The 15,641-nt window shown below is 43.4% G+C and overlaps 1 protein-coding gene across 10 annotated transcripts in view; it reads left to right on the top strand.

The window, feature by feature from the left end:
• Positions 1-15,641, top strand: part of LOC125449501 (uncharacterized) — a 50,429-nt gene that overhangs the window by 17,209 nt on the left and 17,579 nt on the right. For 6 of the 10 annotated variants that reach the window (XM_048525310.2, XM_048525325.2, XM_048525316.2 and 3 more), the window contains 2 exons: positions 5,563-5,913; positions 12,927-13,037. In XM_048525310.2, the coding sequence (XP_048381267.1) occupies positions 5,563-5,913; positions 12,927-13,037 (462 nt within the window). The remainder of the gene's footprint in view (positions 1-5,562; positions 5,914-12,926; positions 13,038-15,641) is intronic. The other 4 variants (XM_048525347.2, XM_048525354.2, XM_048525358.2 and 1 more) reach the window with 1 other exon arrangement.

Raw genomic sequence — 15,641 nt, forward strand, 5'->3', positions numbered from 1 at the left:
ATTGGAGTCCCAGCTATGCATTCAGATCCTGTGCAGAACAGCTGGCAGGAATATTTGTTGAAATTTTAAACCTTTCCTTACTTCGAACTGAAGTCCCCACCTGCTTCAAGAAGACTGCGATCATCTCAGTGCCAAATAAAAATCATGCAGCGTGCCTCAATGACTACAGCCTGGCGGCCTTGACTTTCACAATTATGGAGTGGTTCGAGAGGTTAGTCATGGCTCATGTCAACTCCAACTTCCCAGATTGCCTTGATGCTTTGTAATTTGCCTACTGGCACAACACATCCACTGAAGATGACATCTCATAGAATTATGAAACCCCTACAATGGAGAAGCAGGCCATTCGGCCCATTGAGTCCACCTGACCCCTTGAAGAGTATCCCACCCAGACCCATCCACCCTGTAATCCTGAATTTCCCTCGGCTAACTCCCAGCCCGCACGCCTTTGGACATCATGGGCAATTTAACATGGCCACCCCACCTAATCTGCACATCTTTGGACTGTGGGAGGACACTGGAGCACCTGGAGGAAACCCATGCAGTCACAGAGAGAATGTGCAAATTCCATGCAGACAGATAGTCACCCAAGGCTTGAATGGAACCCAGGTCCCTTGGTGCTGTCAGGCAGCAGTGTGAACAACTGAGCCACTGTGCTGCCTCGGCCCAAGGATACAGATGCCAGGATCCTATTTATTGACTATAGCTACACCTTCAACATCATAATTCCAAACAAACTCATCTCCAAACTCTGAGATATAGGTCTTGGCTCCCCGTTCTACAGCTGGAGCCTTGACTCCCTGACCCATAGACTGCCATCAGTAAAACTAGTTGACAAATCTCCTTCACCAAAATCCTCTACACCAGTGTCCCGCAAGGCCCCTACTGTACTCCTTATACAATCATGACTGTGTGACCAAATTCTGCCCAGCTCCATTTACAAGTTTGCTGATGACACCAACATTGTAGGTCAGATCTCAAAACAACGACGAGACAGAATACAGGAAAGAGATTTAGTGCTTAGCAGCATGGTGTAAACACAACAATTTCCCCATTAATATCAGCAAAACGAAATGGCTGTTCATTGAATTTAGGAAGCGGAGTGATGGGCACGTCCCAGACTGTGTCAATAGTGCTGAGGCGGAGATGGTGGCGAATATCAAGCACATGGGAGTGATAATCATCAACGATCTGCCCTGGTGTTCTCTTGTTGGTGTGACTGTTCAAGAAAGGACAATAATGTCTCTACTTCTTCAGATAGCTAAGGAAATTTGGCATTTCCACAAATACTCTGACCAATTTTTATCGACACACAAAAGAAAACATCCAAGAAAGTGTGGTATGGCAACTGCACTTCCCAAGACCCCAAGAGAGTTGTGAGAACAGCCCAGACCATGACACAAACCAGCCTTCCATCTAATGACTCTATCTAAAAATCCCACTACCTACAGAAGCAACCAACATAACCAAAGACCCCTCCCACTTTGATAATACTCTCCTCCATCCTCTTCCATTGGGCAGAAGGTGTCAATGTTTGAGTACAGATGTGAACAGATTCAAGAACAGCTTCTTCCCTGCTGTTCGCAGACTGTTGAACGGAGCTATCAAATGTTACATTCAGAAAGTAAGGTCATTCAGAAAGTAAGTTGGCTTGGGGTTGAGGGAAATCTGGCTGTCTGTTTTCAGCATTGGTTGTCCAATAGAAGACAGAGTGTGGTAGTAGACGGAAAGTATTCAGCCTGGAGCTCTGTGACCAGTGATGTTCTGCAGGGATCTGTTCTGGGACTTCTGGTCTTTGTGATTTTTATAAATAACTTGGATGAGGATGTGGAAGGGTGGGTTAGGAAGTCTGCCAATGACACAAATGTTGGTGGAATTGTGGACAGTGTGGAGGGCTGTTGCAGGTTGCAATGGGACATTGACAGGATGCAGACCTGGGCAGAGAAGTTGCAGACGGAATTCAATCCAGGAAAGTGTGAATTGATTCATTTTGGAAGGTGAAATTTGAATGCAGAATACAGGGGCAATGGCAGGATTCTCGGCAGTGTGGAGAAACAGAGGTATCTTGGGGTCTACGTCCATAGATCCCTCAAAGTTGCTACCCAAGTTGATAGGGTTGTAAATAAGGCATATGGTGTGCTGGCTTTCATTGGCAGAGGAATTGATTTTAAGAACTGTGAGGTTATGCTGCAGCTCTATAAAACTCTGGTTAGACAACACTTGGAATATTGTGTTCAGTTCTGGTCACCTCATTGTAGGAAAGATGTGGAAGCTTTAGAGAGGGTGCAGAGGAGATTTAATGGAATGCTGCCTGGATTGGAGGGCAGGTCTTATGAGGAAAGGTTGAGGGAGTTAGGACTTTTCTCATTGGAGCGAAAAAGGATGACAGGTGACTTGATAGAGTTGTATAAGATGATGAGGCATCGATAGAGTGGATAGTCAGAGACTTTTTCCCAGGGTGGAGATGACTATTACAAGATGGTATAATTTTAAGTTGATTGGAGGAAGGTTTTGGGGAGATATTAGAGGGATGTTCTTTACACAGAGAGTGGTGGGCATGTGGAATGCGCTGCCAGCAGTGGTAGCGGAGTCAGATACTTTAGAGACTTTGAAGCGACTCTTGGATAGGCACATAGAGGATGGTAAAATGTAGGGTATACAGGGTAGATTGGCCTTAGTATGGTAATAGGTCTGCACAACATTGTGGGCTGAAGGGCCTGTATTGTTTTTTTTATTCGTTGACAGGATGAGGACGTCACCAAATAGCCAGCATTTATTGCTCCTCTCTAATTGCCCAGCAGGCAGTTCACAGTCAACCACATTGCTGTGTGTCTGAAGTCACATGTAGGCCAGACCAGGTAAGGATGGCAGTATCCTTCCAAAAGGACATTAATGAACCAGAGGGATTTTTTCCGACAATCAGCAATGGCTTCATGATCATCATTAGAGGGTGCAAAGGAGGTTTACCAGGATGCTGCATGGACTGGAGGGCTTGTCTTACGAGGAGAGGTTGACTGAGCTCGGACTTTCCTCTCTGGAAAGAAGGAGGAAGAGAGGTGACCTGATCGAGGTGTACAAGGTAATGAGAGGCATGGATAGAGTTGATAGCCAGAGACTTTTCCGCAGGGCAGGATTGACTGCCACGAGGGGTCATAGTTTTAAGGTGTTAGGAGGAACGTATAGAGGAGACGTCAGAGGGAGGTTCTTCACCCAGAGAGTTGTGAGCGCATGGGATACTTTGCCAGTGGTAGTCATGGAAGCAGAGTCTTTAGTGACATTTAAGCGACTGCTGGACATGCACATGGACAGCAGTGAATTGAGGGGAATGTAGGTTAGGTTATTTTAATTTTGGACTAAAATTAATCCACGGCACAACATCGTGGGCCGAAGGCCCTGTACTGTGCTGTACTTTTCTATGTTCTATGTATTTGCAGTGATCATAAGGAGGTAAGCCAGGTAGAGCTCATAGAATATGAGTTCCCTGATTGGGGCTGTTAACCTGGTCCAATCAGGAAAGCCCTGGCTGACAAATATAAACAGGAGTGTCAGAGGGTCTATTCACTCTGAGAGCTGGCTCTGTCTAAGCTGAAGCAGTATCAAGGACTCTCCACATGTCAATAAAGGTCGCTTGGTGATGGGATACAGGTATCTCTTGAGTTATTTCAGGATGGACCCCAGCTCTTCACAATATATATGAGTGATTTAGATAAGGAAACTATGTGCCGTGTCTCCAAGTTTGCTGACAACACAATGCTGGGTGGGAGGGTGAACTGTGAAGAGAATGCAAAGGTGTTTGAGTGTGATTTCAGTAAGTTGAATGACTAGGCAAATGTGTGGCAGCTGACATAGCATGTGGATAAATGTGGTTTGGTTGCACACTTTGGTTGCAAAACGGGAAGACAGATTATGCGAATGGTGATAGATTGGGAAGGTGGAAGTGCAATGAAACTTGGGTGTCCTTGTACATTAGTCACCTCCGCAACATTGCATTATAGAAAATCATGCTACAGAAGTAACAGGGTCTATGGGAAAAGCGGGTTCAGGGCAGATCACCAAAAATATCACTCAAAGTTACTCACAAAAGTTTAAAAGCTATACACAAAAGATAGCATAGTTTGAATAAATGTCCAATTCATATTTAATAATGAAATAAAAGTAAAATTAATATCTTACTTTGAAAAAATGTCAAGATGTTTTTGGGGTGGCACAGTGGCTATCACTGCTGCTTCACATCACCAGTGAGTTCGATTCCACCCTTCGGTGACTATCTGTGTGGAGTTGGCACGTTCTCCCTGTGTCTGTGTGGGTTTCAGCCAGATGCTCTGGTTTCCTCACACAGTCCAAAGATGTTCAGGCAGGTTGGCTTGGCCGTGACTAAATTGCCCGTAGATGTGTAGATTAGGTGAGTTATAGGGGGACGGGTCTGGGTGGGATGCTCTGAGCCACAGCATGGAGACTCTTTCAGAGCTAAAATTGCACGTCTTCAGGACAAAGCCCGTGAAATGTTCATGTGATGTCAACACATACTCCTCCATGCATCGATGGAATTGCTTTACAGCCAACCCACGTTCATGTTTTAGAAATAGCATTCCCCTGTTGGTCAGTCGTATTATAGCCTATTTGCTTTCCTGGACACGTGTCGTAACAGAACTGACTACACTGAGTACAGTTTGGTGCCCTTATCTGAGAAAGGATATTCTGATTGCAGAAGGAGTGTAACATTGGTTTACCACAGTGACTCATGGACTGGCAGGACTGACATTTAAAGAGAGACTGGATTGATTAGTTCTCTATTCACTAGATTTTCGAAGGTTAGGGGAGGTTTCATAAAAACCTGCAAAATTTTAACAGGAGTAGGCAGGGTGAATGCAGAATGATATTTCCAATGGCTGGGGAGCCCAGAACCAGGAGTCACTATCTAAATATGCAGGATTGGCCATTTATGACTGACACAAGGAAAAATATCTTCTCCCAGATAGTGGTGAGACTGTGGAATTCTCTGCCAGAGAAAGCGTCTGAGGGCAATGCAGGCTCGAAGGGCTGAATAACCTACCTGTGCTCTATTTTCTATTTGCCTAAGACCTGGAAGAAATATTTGTGGTGTTTTCTACTACTCAATTTGAAAACAAGTTAATGTTGCCTTACTGTGACTTTCGGGAGTTTGCATGTTCCCCTCATATCAGCATAGGTTTCTGCTGGGTGGTCAGGTTGTCTCCCAAGTCCAAAATGCAGACTGGGTGGATTAGCCATGGTAAATGTGAGGTTATTGGCATTATGTGGGGTGCTGGGTCTGAGTGGGATACTCTTTGGGGGGTGAGTGCAGACTTAGTGGGCTGAAAGACCTCTTTAACACTACAGATATTCTATTCCCCTCCATAACACCTGGAGCAGGTACGACTTGAATTCAGTCTTCCTAGTCCAGGGGTTAGGACACTACTACTGCACTATGAGAAGGCCTTCTTAACTACTTGTTTTATTGTGAATTTCAAAGAAATGTAACAAATTGAATCAAGAACTTCAGCACATTGATCTTATTCATTTTGATATCTGCCCTTTCCTCAGCTTCTCAGGAAGAAGTTTCAGTGGTGAGTGGGACAGAGGGAGAGTCAGTCACTTTACCCTGCATCTTCAAGACCAAGCGCAATTACCCCCTGACTGCTGTTGCCTGGATGAGGAAGGAGCCCTACCAACACATCATTACATTTACAGCCCAATCACAGGGAAATTGGACAACTGGAAACGGTGGAAATCAATATGAACTCATCGGGAGCCCAGAGGAGGGAAATGCCTCGACCAGGATAAATCAGCTGAGTGTGAGGGACAATCACACTTTCCTGTGTCTGGTGGAATACAGTTCAAAACCCGATTCTCAGTATCTGATCCAGAAAGAGACACGGCTGCTGGTCATGCCTGGTAAGAAGCTGCTCATATATTCTTCAGTCTGTAGACAGTGTATAGTGAGGGTGTAACTAATTCTCTGAACCTTTAATGATTACATTTTCTAGTGAAAATAATTGAACTAAAATATTCACCCTGTTTCCCTCCACAGGGGTTATTTGGCCTGTTGAGTATCTGAAGTCACCAAACCACCTCTTATTTACATGTGGAAAATCCTTGACATTGATCCAGCTCCCTCAGAGCAAACAGAACCTTTGACACTCCTGTTTACGTCTGCCAGCTAGAGCTCCCTGATTGAACCAGAATAACAGCCCCAATCAGGGAATCCACACTCTGTGAAGTGCAGCTGGCTCACCTCATTACAATCACTGCATCCCTCCCACTTTGTGTCCAAGGACACAGGTTGATCCTTTCTCTTTGAGAACCGGCTGGGGTATATTAGCACTGGGTCAGGTTCCTCAGACTCAGCGCCCCATATGAGCAGTGTGTTACACACGGCAGCTCACCTCTTGTACCAGGACTGCTTTGATCAAATTTCATTCCTTATTCTGGTGACAAAGGCATCATGCATCTATACCTGTTGTGTCCATCTCTGATTCAGAGGGCTCGTCAATGCTTGATGGAGAGGATAAACACATGGGTTCTGGCAGCCTTTCCTACTTTTCCAAAGGGCTGGCACATTTTTTCCCACACTGTTTGCAAATTTGCGGTTTCATACAGTCCAAGGACTGTCACACCTCCCTGAATTTTATACATCACTGGACTTCACCTTGACCATACCACCTACCCATGCAGGTCATTTTCATGATTCATGCATCAAACTTGTACCCCTGTATCAAACTGTCTCTCTCACTTGATAGAGTCTTGTGTCAGCCACTCTCATTCTTGATACCATTTCACTCTCAACCCCCAGGTCCACGAAGATCCTGGCATTGAGTCCTCTCCCCATTAACAACTCAACTGGTGCTACACCTGTAGCTGGATGCAGTTTGTTCTTATAATCAAATAGGAACCATGACAGCATGGTCTCTAGCAAGCCTGTTTCTTCAAGCCAGCCTTCAAAATTTAGACAGTTCTTTCTTCCAGGCTATTGGAAGATGGGTGATCTGGACCTGTCCTTAAATGTCGAGTCCTGTTCATCTTTAGGAAATACCCAAACTCCCCATTGGCATTGTTTCTGCAACTTCCAGGACTCTGTTTGTTGAAAAAGAGTGTGCTATTTTTCTATCATTGTCTCTGTTTTTGACAAGTGGACTCTATGCAGGTCCGACAACTTTGGGTGGGCATCTACAATGACAAAACACATTGAGCCCATGAAAGGAATAGCATAGTCAACATGCAACCGACCTACCTGTCCATTCCCATGAATGTAGGGGAACTGCTGACAATAATTTTTGTCCTTGCTGGAACTTTGAACACTGCCTCATCAACACAGTCATGTCAGCATCCAAGCCGGGCCACCAGACATAGCTTTTTGCCAACATCTTTATTTTGGAGATTCCTCAATGCCCTAGTAAAGTTCAGCCAGTGTTCCGCAGCAGCGTTTGCTTGGGACAATCACTCTTGCTCCCCATAACAATATACTTTCCTCTACTGTCAGCCTGCGTCTCTGGGTGCAAAAATGTTTCAGTTCTAGTTGTGATGGTCCATTGGTTTCTCCCATTACCACCAGTTGTTTCAGATTTGAAAGGACTGAACCCTTCTATGTCCAAAGTCTGATATTGTCAGCTGTGAATGGGAGTTTGTCCAGAAAATTTAATACCATTACAGACTCTTCCATTATGGATACTACTGGTATTGTGTCTGCTAATGTATCCACATTCACTTCATGGCTTTCCACCAAAGAGTGAGCAGGTTGGCAAGCAAAGATGTCATGCTGCAACTGTACAAAATGCTAGTACAGCCTCATTTGGAATATTGCATGCAGTTCTGGTTGCCCCATTACAGGAAGGATGTGGAAGCATTAGAAAAGGTGCAGAGAAGATTTACCAGGATGTTGCCTGGTCTGGAGCTCAGGCCCTATGAAGAAAGGCTGAGGGGCTTGGGTCTGTTCTCATTGGTGACAAGGAGGCTAAGAGGGGATTTAATAGAGACGTACAAGATGATCAGATGATTAGATAGGGTGGACAGTGAGAGTCTTTTTCTGAGGATAATGGCTTCAGCTTGTACAAGGGGGCGTAGCTACAAATTGAGGGGTGTTAGATTTAAGACAGATGTCAGAGGCAGGTTCTTTACTCAGAGAGTGGTAAGGGCGCGGAACGCCCTGCCTGCCAATGTAGTTAACTCAGCCACATTAGGGGCATTTAAACAGTCCTTGGATAAGCATATGGATAATGATGGGATAGTGTAGGGGGAGGAGCTTAGATTAGTTCACAGGTCGGCACAACATCGAGGGCTGAAGGGCCTGTTCTGTGCTGAATTGTTCTATGCTCTATAATCTGTTTAAAAATGTAATTTTGGCATTCACCTAAAATTCGAGTGTTATGCAGAATTCCCATCTCTTGATATAAATCACAGCTAGATAGAATACAGTAGATCCAAAAATTGTTTAGAACTTGGAAGGTCTATCTAACAGGAAATATCAAAGATGCAAGTGTTCTCACTTTGAGAACAGAGAAGACTGAAAGTTGACCTGATACACAATTTATGGTTTAATAGAGTAGACAAAGAACGACCAAAACTAGGAACCATAAATAGAGGAGACACTAAGAAACCCAATGGAGAAACATTTTTATCCAAAGACTGGTTTGAATGCAGATACTGCTGCTGTCTGGGGTGCTGGAGATAAATGCAAGCATAGAGAAATTCCGGCACAAAAGAGGCCATTCAGCCCATTGACTTAGGAAGCAGGCAGGATTCAGACAAATGGCGGACTTTTATTCAAGCAAAAGCTGGTTAATGCCAAAGGATCTTCCCGGAATATGACCTCGACGTGACAACACAATTATTCCCTTAATCATTGACTCAGGCCAGAAGAGAGATCAATGTCACACCCTGATTTTTACAGTGAAACACAACATTTTTATACATTTTGTGTTACAATACTCACATACAATGTGGTCAATGCGTCCTTCTTCCTGGTTCCATACACCCAATCCTGTGAAACACCTAATCAATGATGCGCATTCCTACTGATGGCCTCAGGTTCCCATGATCTCATGGTGTTTAACAGACATTGTTAATCTCCAAGTCTTGGGATCTTTCTACACAACTTGCTAATTAGCATTTCAAAGTTACTGGTTATAATCCTTCCGGTTTGTCTCAGACTTCCTTATCTCTAAGGACTGCTTGAATTCTGTTATTCATTGTTTTCCATGTGCTACATTTATCAAATTCAGTTAGAATAGATAGGGTGGACAGTGAGAGCCTTTTTCCTCAGATGGAGATGGCTAGCACGAGGGGACATAGCTTTAAATTGCGGGGTGATAGATATAGGACAGATGTCAGGGAGTAGGTTCTTTACTCGGAGAGTAGTAAGGGCGTGAAATGCCCTGCCTGCAACAGTAGTAGACTAGCCAAGTTTAAGGGCATTTAAATGGTCATTGGATAAACATATGGATGATAATGGAATAGTGTAGGTTAGATGGGCTTCAGTTTGGTTTCACAGGTCGGCGCAACATTGAGAGCTGAAGCGTCTGTACTGTGCTGTAGCGTTCAATGTTCTATGTTCAGTTATTCCTCTTGTATTTTCCATTGTCCCAATCATGTACCTAAAAAATACAAAAGACAATTGGTTTTTGACTAGATGCTATAAGATTTATAGTATTAATTTCCACTGTGGAGTTAGTTGCAAAGTGTGAAGTTATATGACTACTTCTACAGTTATCACCTTGTAATTAAGTTGTGACCATTCTATTTCATTCAGGGTGTACTGAGTATCATTTTTACAGAGAAGAGAATGCATTTCCTGAGGCGATTTAACTTTGTGTTTAAGTATTTCCCCCTAATGTTTCTATCATACTTTTGTTTATACGTGTATCTATCCTAATGTTAAAACCTATCCCTCTGATTATCTGAAGAATCTTTAACTAGAGCCTACATTGTGGGTAACTTCAAAGAAGCAATGAATTACTACAAAATAATTTTACCTGTTGTTTCTAGCTGCATAGGGGGTTAGTCTGACTGGTTCATGGGTTCAGATTTACACCCCTTGTTCTAACTGGTGCTATTCACTTAATGGGACAACATCCTTTCATTAATGAGGCTGGAAGCAATCTCTTGTCTATCCTTAGGCATCCTCTTAACAAACTGTCTGGAGGGTTGTTTGTCGGGCCCCATGATAACCTTGGAGTAGTCCCGTTCAAAGTACCATTATGTTCCACTTAATTGTTAGAGCAGAGCTCTCCCATTTTGTTTTCATCCTTGTCGAACATTTTGTGTCTTTCAAACGTGGGCCACTGTTACAAACCCTGACAAGATTCTTGTAAATCTCATCGAAATTAAAGGGCACATAATTCTTTGAGAAGGTGACCAAACAGGTAGATGAGAGTAAACCGGTTGATGTGGTATATATGGATTTTAGCAAGGTGTTCGATAAGGTTCCCCACAATAGACTGTTGTACAAAATCCGGAGGAATGGAATTGTGGGAGATATAGCAGTTTGGATCGGAAATTGGCTTGCTGAAAGAAGACAGAGGGTGGTAGTTGATGGGAAATGTTCATCCTGGAGACCAGTTACTAGTGGTGTACCGCAAGGGTCGGTGTTGGGCCCACTGCTGTTTGTCATTTTTATAAATGACCTGGATGAGAGCGTAGAAGGATGGGTTAGTAAATTTGCAGACAACACTAAGGTCGGTGGAGTTGTGGATAGTGACGAAGGATGCTATAGGTTGCAGAGAGACATAGATAAGCTGCAGAGCTGGGCTGAGTGGTGGCAAATGGAGTTTAATGCGGACAAGTGTGAGGTGATGCACTTTGGTAGGAGTAACCAGAAGGCAATGGTAAGATTCTTAGCAGTGTAGATGAGCAGAGAGATCTTGGTGTCCATGTACACAGATCCTTGAAAGTTGCCACCCAGGTTGACAGGGCTGTTAAGAAGGCATACAATGTTTTAGCTTTTATTAATAGAGGGATCGAGTTCCGGAACCGAGAGGTTATGGTGAAGCTGTACAAAACTCTGGTGCGGCTGCACTTGGAGTATTGCGTACAGTTCTGGTCACCGCATTATAAGAAGGATGTGGAAGCTTTGGAAAGGGTGCAGAGGAGATTTCCTAGGATGTTGCCTGGTATGGAGGGAAGGTCTTACGAGGAAAGGCTGAGGGACTTGAGGCTGTTTTCATTAGAGAGAAGAAGGTTGAGAGGTGACTTAATTGAAACATATAAAATAATCAGAGGGTTAGATAGGGTGGATAGGGAGAGCCGTTTTCCTAGGATGGTGACGGCAAGCACGAGGGGGCATAGCTTTAAATTGAGGGGTGAAAGATATAGGACAGATGTCAGAGGTAGTTTCTTTACTCAGAGAGTAGTAAGGAAATGGAATGCTTTGCCTGCAACGGTAGTAGATTCGCCAACTTTAGATACATTTAAGTCGTCATTGGACAAGCACATGGACGTACATGGAATAGTGTAGGTTAGATGGGCTTGAGATCGGTACGACAGGTCGGCACAACATCGAGGGCCGAAGGGCCTGTACTGTGCTGTAATGTTCTATGTTCTATAATTGCACAAAGATGGGTGGCAGATCTGAAAATGGGATATAATGTGAAGAATAGCAATGAAAAAGAAGAATACCCTGTGGCTGTTTAGTAACATTCATTACCCTGGCACCACCAAGACAGTGTGTTGTTCTGGAGTCTTACTGACAGCCTCAGAAGCTCCTGTCTAAATCCTGGCAATGAAATTCAATATCACTTTTGCTCCTTCATTCTTCCTCCTATCTGTCTCGCTCCTGTACAACTTAACCAGCTGAGGAGCCACCAACCTGTGCCTTGTTGCACTCTCCAGATGAAGATAAAAATTAGGAAGAGGAGTGGGCCCCTTGGCCCTTCGATCCTGCTCCTTCGTTCAATATGATCGTGGCCAATCATCCAACTCAGTACTTTTTCCCTATGTTCTCCCCATATTTGATACCTTTAGCCCTAAGAACTATATCTAACACTTTCTTGAAAATATTCAATGTTTGCCCTCAACCACTTTCTATGGCAGAGAATTCTTCAGGCTTATCAATTTGTGGATGAAGAAATTTCCCCTCATTTCAGCCCTAAATGGCTAACCCATACCATTAGAATGTGACTTGGAGACAGTAAGGGCTGCAGGTGCTGGAAACTAGAGTCAATAAATGTGGAGCTGAAAAGCACAGCTGATTAGACAGCATCCGAGGAGCAAGAAAGTCAATGTTTCAGGCTGTAAGTTCTGACGAGGGGTTTCGGCCCAAAACAATGACTTTCCTGCACCTCAGATACTGCCTGACCTGCTGTGCTTTTCCAGTTCCACTTTTATTGACTCAATCTGTTAGAATATGACCCCTGTTTCTCGACTCCCTAGTCATTGGGAGCATCCTTCCTGCATTTATCCCTTTTACTCCTGTTAGAATTTTATAGATTTCAACGAAATATCCTTTATTTTTCGAAATCCTAGTGAATATAGTCCAAATCGATCCAGTCTGTCTACATATTCAGTCCTGCAATCCCAGGAATCAGTCTGGTAAACTTTCATTGCACTCCTTCCAATGCCAGAATATCCTCCCTCGAGTAAGAAGACTAAAACTGCACACAATTCTCCAGGTGTGGTCTCACTAAGTCCATGTACAATTGCTGCATGACTTCCCTGCTCCTGTACTTAAAGGACCCTGTACTCAGAGGATCTATTACCCTGACTGATATCCAATGCAGAGAGTTGATTATTTCAGTTGGTTGAGAGATGAAACCTGCTCAGGACCAATATTACTCTGAATTCTCTTTGTTACAGATGCCTTTTATTCCAGTGCACAGGAGTGCCACTTTCTGGGACAATCTAGAGAATGTCTAGAGGATAAATACATCCTGGGTTTGAGATATTACTGACCAACATTGTTTTTTTTCATTTTATAGTGAGGAGGATTGAGTCCATTAACAAAAATCAGCTGGTCATCCCACTGCTCAGCGTCCTGCTCATCTTCTTCATCCTCATCATTGTACTCATTATTTTCAGGAAGAAAGGAGGTAGGTTCTGTAGAGAGTGAGGTTTAATAGAACAATATGGTTCTGTTGGTTGAAACAGCACCAAATGATGACCCTGAATTAATTTTCTCTCTCAAACTCGGTCCTCTTCCACTCATTGTCTGATGACGCTGACTTTGTTTTTGATGGTGATGGAGCTTGGGTGAAAGTGGCCTGTTCAATAAGTATAGGCCACTGTCTGGTGTCTGACACCTGTTTGAGCTTTGCTGTGAGTAATTTAACATTGTGGCTGTTCCACAAGCAAGGCCATTCAAACCATTCTATTGAACTCCAATGGGCCAATCCCCATTCTACTCCCCATTACTGTCAAATCTCAATGCACCAAAATGTTGTTACATTCACTCCCATTTGACAGAAGCCCAACAGACCACACCTATTCCATTCATTCCCACTTGTTACAGAATCTCAATAGAACAGAAAGGAACCTAAAATCCAACATGATTGTCTTGTGTGTTTTTATTATTAAAATGGGTTTAGAGAGTTTACTGCATTATGGCATGGACATTGTGGCGCAGATAGTCTGAATAACAAAGCAATCTCTAGGGGTGGAATGGCAACGTGGACTGAAAATAAGAAAGACTGGAGATCACAGCAACACAGACTGCTTCCATAGAGAGACAGCAAGCTAACATTTTAAGTCTAGATGTCTCATCTTCAAAGCTGAAATGAAGAATGGAGGGAGCAGCATTTATGCTATAGTTGGGGAGTGGCTTGGAGTGCTGGGAGAGAAAGGATGTTCATTGTTCAGATTAATATGTCAATCACTTAATCTGAACTATCAACATCCTTTCTCCTCCAGCACTGTAAACCCCAGCTCCCCAAATATTACATAAATGCTGCCCCCTCTGCACTTCACTTTAGCTCTAATGAAGAATCACCTAGACTGAACATGCAGGATGTCTCAGTCATATTGTAGGCCTCAGACTCCTGAATTCTATTATGTTAGTGATGATGACCCTGTTTTATCTGCAAGCCTCTCTATCCCTATCTCTGTAACACGTCTGTGCCCTTGAATTCTCCAAAACTGTCTTAATTGAACTTGGCCCCCTTGTACATCAATATTCTTTGCTTTCTGCTGTCTAGACTCTAAACTGTGGAAATGTGAAGAAACACAGAATCCCTACAGCATAGAAGGTGGCCATTCAGCTCATCATGTCCATACTGGTTCTCTAAATGTACAACTCACTTACTGTCAAACTCCTGCCTCTTCCCTGTAACACTCTGAATTCTTTCTATTTAGATAACAGTCTGCTTCTCTGTTGAATATTTCACTTGAACCTGCCTCCACCACATCTCAAGCCTCACAGTCCTGTGTGCTTAAAAGTAATTTTTTCATGTCATTTGTGCTTCTTTGATCAACTCGTTTCCTCTTGCTCTCAATCCTTTCATGAGTGGAAAGTTTCTTGTTAGCTGTGATTTTCAATGCCTCAATTTCTTCTCACTTCTTACAAGGAAAATATAAGGAAAGCAATCACAATTTATCCAATCCACATTCACAACCAAAGTTCCTCATCTTTGGAACCATCATTATGAACCATTTCTGTCCTGTTTCTCATCCTTCACATCCTTCCTAAGGTGCAGTGGCTTGAAATGCACACAATACTCCAGCTGAGATCTAGCAAGTGTCTTAACAAGTTCAGCACAACCTTAACAAAGTGTGGAGCTGGAGGAATGCAGCAGACCAGGCAGTTCCCATTATCTCTGACCAGGCAGCATCATTTCTGAAGAAGGGTCTCGACCTGAGCCATCAGCTTTCCTGTTCCTCTCATGCTACCTGGCCTGCAGTTGTCCTCCAGCTCCACATTTTGTTATCTCTGGCTCCAGCATCTACAGTTCTTGCTATCTCAGCACAACCGTCTTGCTCTAGTACTCTATAATCCTATTAACAACACATGGGATAGAACATCTTTTATAAACTGCTTTCTCCACTAGCCCTGACACCTTCAGTAATATAAAACAAAGACCTGTGGTTGCTGAAGACCTGAAATAAACAAAATTAGAAACTTAGTAGGTCTGATAGCATCTGTGAAGAGAAAACAGAGTTAATGTTTCGAGTCCACTGACCGTTCAGTGACACTTTCAATGGTTTATGCACATGTACACCGAGGTCCCCCTTTTGAGTTTGTCCCTGATGAAACCTCACCGCATCTTTCAATCTTTCTTTAAGACCGTCCTTAAAACATACCTCTTTTAACTTTCCTGCTCCTCTGATGCTGCTTGGCCTGCTGAGTTCATCCAGCTTCACACCATGTTATCTCTTTGAACAAACTTTTGGTTCTCCCTTTAAAATCTCTTTTTCTACTTGACCTCATTTTTTTGAGTCTACTCCTGTGAGATGGTCATATATTAAAGGTGGTAGAAATTATTTTTAATTAACCTGTTTAGACATATCTTCAGGGCAGTTGACACTTGCACTTCGACTTTTGGGCGCAAGCACTGTGCCACAAGGTCTCCACATTAACTGTGCCATGTAATGCTAAGTTGTTCTTGCCCATCATCTGAATAGAGGCAGTTTGTGCTGATGAACTAGGAAAAGGTTTCAGAATCTTAATGCCTTGGGGAAGAACAACGAGCCATACAGTTGAG

The sequence above is a fragment of the Stegostoma tigrinum genome, chromosome 3, assembly GCF_030684315.1.
Source record: "Stegostoma tigrinum isolate sSteTig4 chromosome 3, sSteTig4.hap1, whole genome shotgun sequence".
NCBI classification, from domain to species: domain Eukaryota; kingdom Metazoa; phylum Chordata; class Chondrichthyes; order Orectolobiformes; family Stegostomatidae; genus Stegostoma; species Stegostoma tigrinum.